Below are 1,607 nucleotides of genomic sequence, written 5' to 3' on the forward strand. Positions count from 1 at the left end.
CTTCCTCAGCATCCCAGACAAACAGGTGGACTTCATCCTGGGGGATGTCAGGACTGATCCCATTGTTTTTCAGTGCCTCAGTTTCCCTAGCTGCAGAACCTGAGTGGGGACAGGATCAGAGGACTCATCCAGCACTCCTGGCTGGCAGGGCACCCTGCTGAGCAGCCCTGCGCCCTTGGTCTTCTCCTCTCTGGCCCCTGCTCATCCCTGCCTGCCTTCAGCTTCTGCAGATCAGCTCCCCCTCCATCTCATGGGGCTGCCTGATTGGCATTCCATTAACTGAGAGAGCTAATTAAAGCAGACTACCACCCACCAGCTGCCATCTGCCTCCCCTCTCCCCTCCCTGAGCTCTCGGACAGTGACACACACAGCAAAGGGGACCCTGGCCTCAGCTGCACGGGGAGCTGCTGGAGGGGAAATCCTCTGCAAACCACACGTATTCTCCTTGCCCAGCTCCGAGCTGGGGCACCCCTTAGGGTGTCCTGCCGTCACGCACAGCCATCACACCCCAGACAACAGTGCTAGGGAAATTCATCCATCCTGGCTGTCCCTGCACCAGGGGGTCTGCCCCATCCCCCCCATGCAGCCCTGGCCAGAGGCTTCCCTGGGATGCGATCATTGCCCAGCAGAGGCACGCAGCAACTGCCGAGGGACACGAGCCCACCCTCCACCCATGGGCACCCAGCAAAGACAGCCAGCCACAGCACGGCTGCAAACAGCAAACGGACCACGGGGCGGGACAGCCTGACCACCCAGCCCGCTCCCACAGCCCCCACGGCAGGGCACAGCAAGGCGAGAGGCTCCAGCATCATCTGCTGTGGCTCCCTGCATGCAGCCCCGCTGCAACACGCTGAGGCAAGCTCTGGCAGGCAGAGTTGAGGCACACGGTGCTTGCAGAGGCTGGGGCTGCCTGGAGAAGACATTGGCAGAGAAACCATGAGTCCAGCACACAGGCAGATGCTGGGGACCTGGGTGAGGTGAAGGCATGCAGAACAGGAGGTGCGATAGCCCTGCAGGCCCCTTCCCCTGCCCTTCCCCAGCTGGCATCTCCTACCTCTCTTCCTCCACCAGGAGCCTTCGCGCACAGAGTAGGACAGGTCGATGAACTCAATGTTGACGGCCGAGCGCTTTGGGAGGTGGGAAAACCTCTGGGCCTCTGTGATGTGGTTCTCCACCTTCTTCAAATGGGTGGTGAGGAGTGGGGCATCTGGGGGGCTGGCATGGCACACCGTGTCCTCCAGGGCGATGGAGACACATGCCGGATCCATACCTTTCTCTGCCATCCTGTTGCTCTGTGGGAAATGCACAGGGATCGGATCACAGTGGGCCCTTTCTCAGAGTCAGGGATACAGGAGCCAGGGACCAGCTCACCACAAGTCTTCTCTCACCCTTTCCCGCTGGCTCCAGGCCTCAGCGCCCCCTCTGCCCTGTGACACACTGCCCAGCTGAGGTCTGGCACCCACAGCTAGATAGAAGGATGGAGCTGGCCAGGGCAGCTGAGCCTGCACTGAGGGGCTCATGACAAGGAGCAGCTGAGCAGCTCCACGGTCAATAATTCATGCACCTCCTGCGGCTGGTCCCTCTCTGGCAGCCGAGCTGGCAGGGTG

General features: G+C 61.4%; 1 protein-coding gene across 1 annotated transcript in view; it reads right to left on the reverse strand.

Annotated features, from left to right (window-relative positions):
• The window catches only part of ABCG4 (ATP-binding cassette, sub-family G (WHITE), member 4), a 7,652-nt gene extending 6,369 nt beyond the window's left edge, over positions 1 to 1,283 (reverse strand). Inside the window, exon 1 of the mRNA XM_010144201.1 lies at positions 1,055 to 1,283. Within this exon, the coding sequence (XP_010142503.1) occupies positions 1,055 to 1,283 (229 nt within the window). The remainder of the gene's footprint in view (positions 1 to 1,054) is intronic.
• Positions 1,284 to 1,607: the final 324 nt, after the last annotated feature.

The sequence above is a fragment of the Buceros rhinoceros genome, unplaced genomic scaffold, assembly GCF_000710305.1.
Source record: "Buceros rhinoceros silvestris isolate BGI_N320 unplaced genomic scaffold, ASM71030v1 scaffold27159, whole genome shotgun sequence".
NCBI lineage: Eukaryota > Metazoa > Chordata > Aves > Bucerotiformes > Bucerotidae > Buceros > Buceros rhinoceros.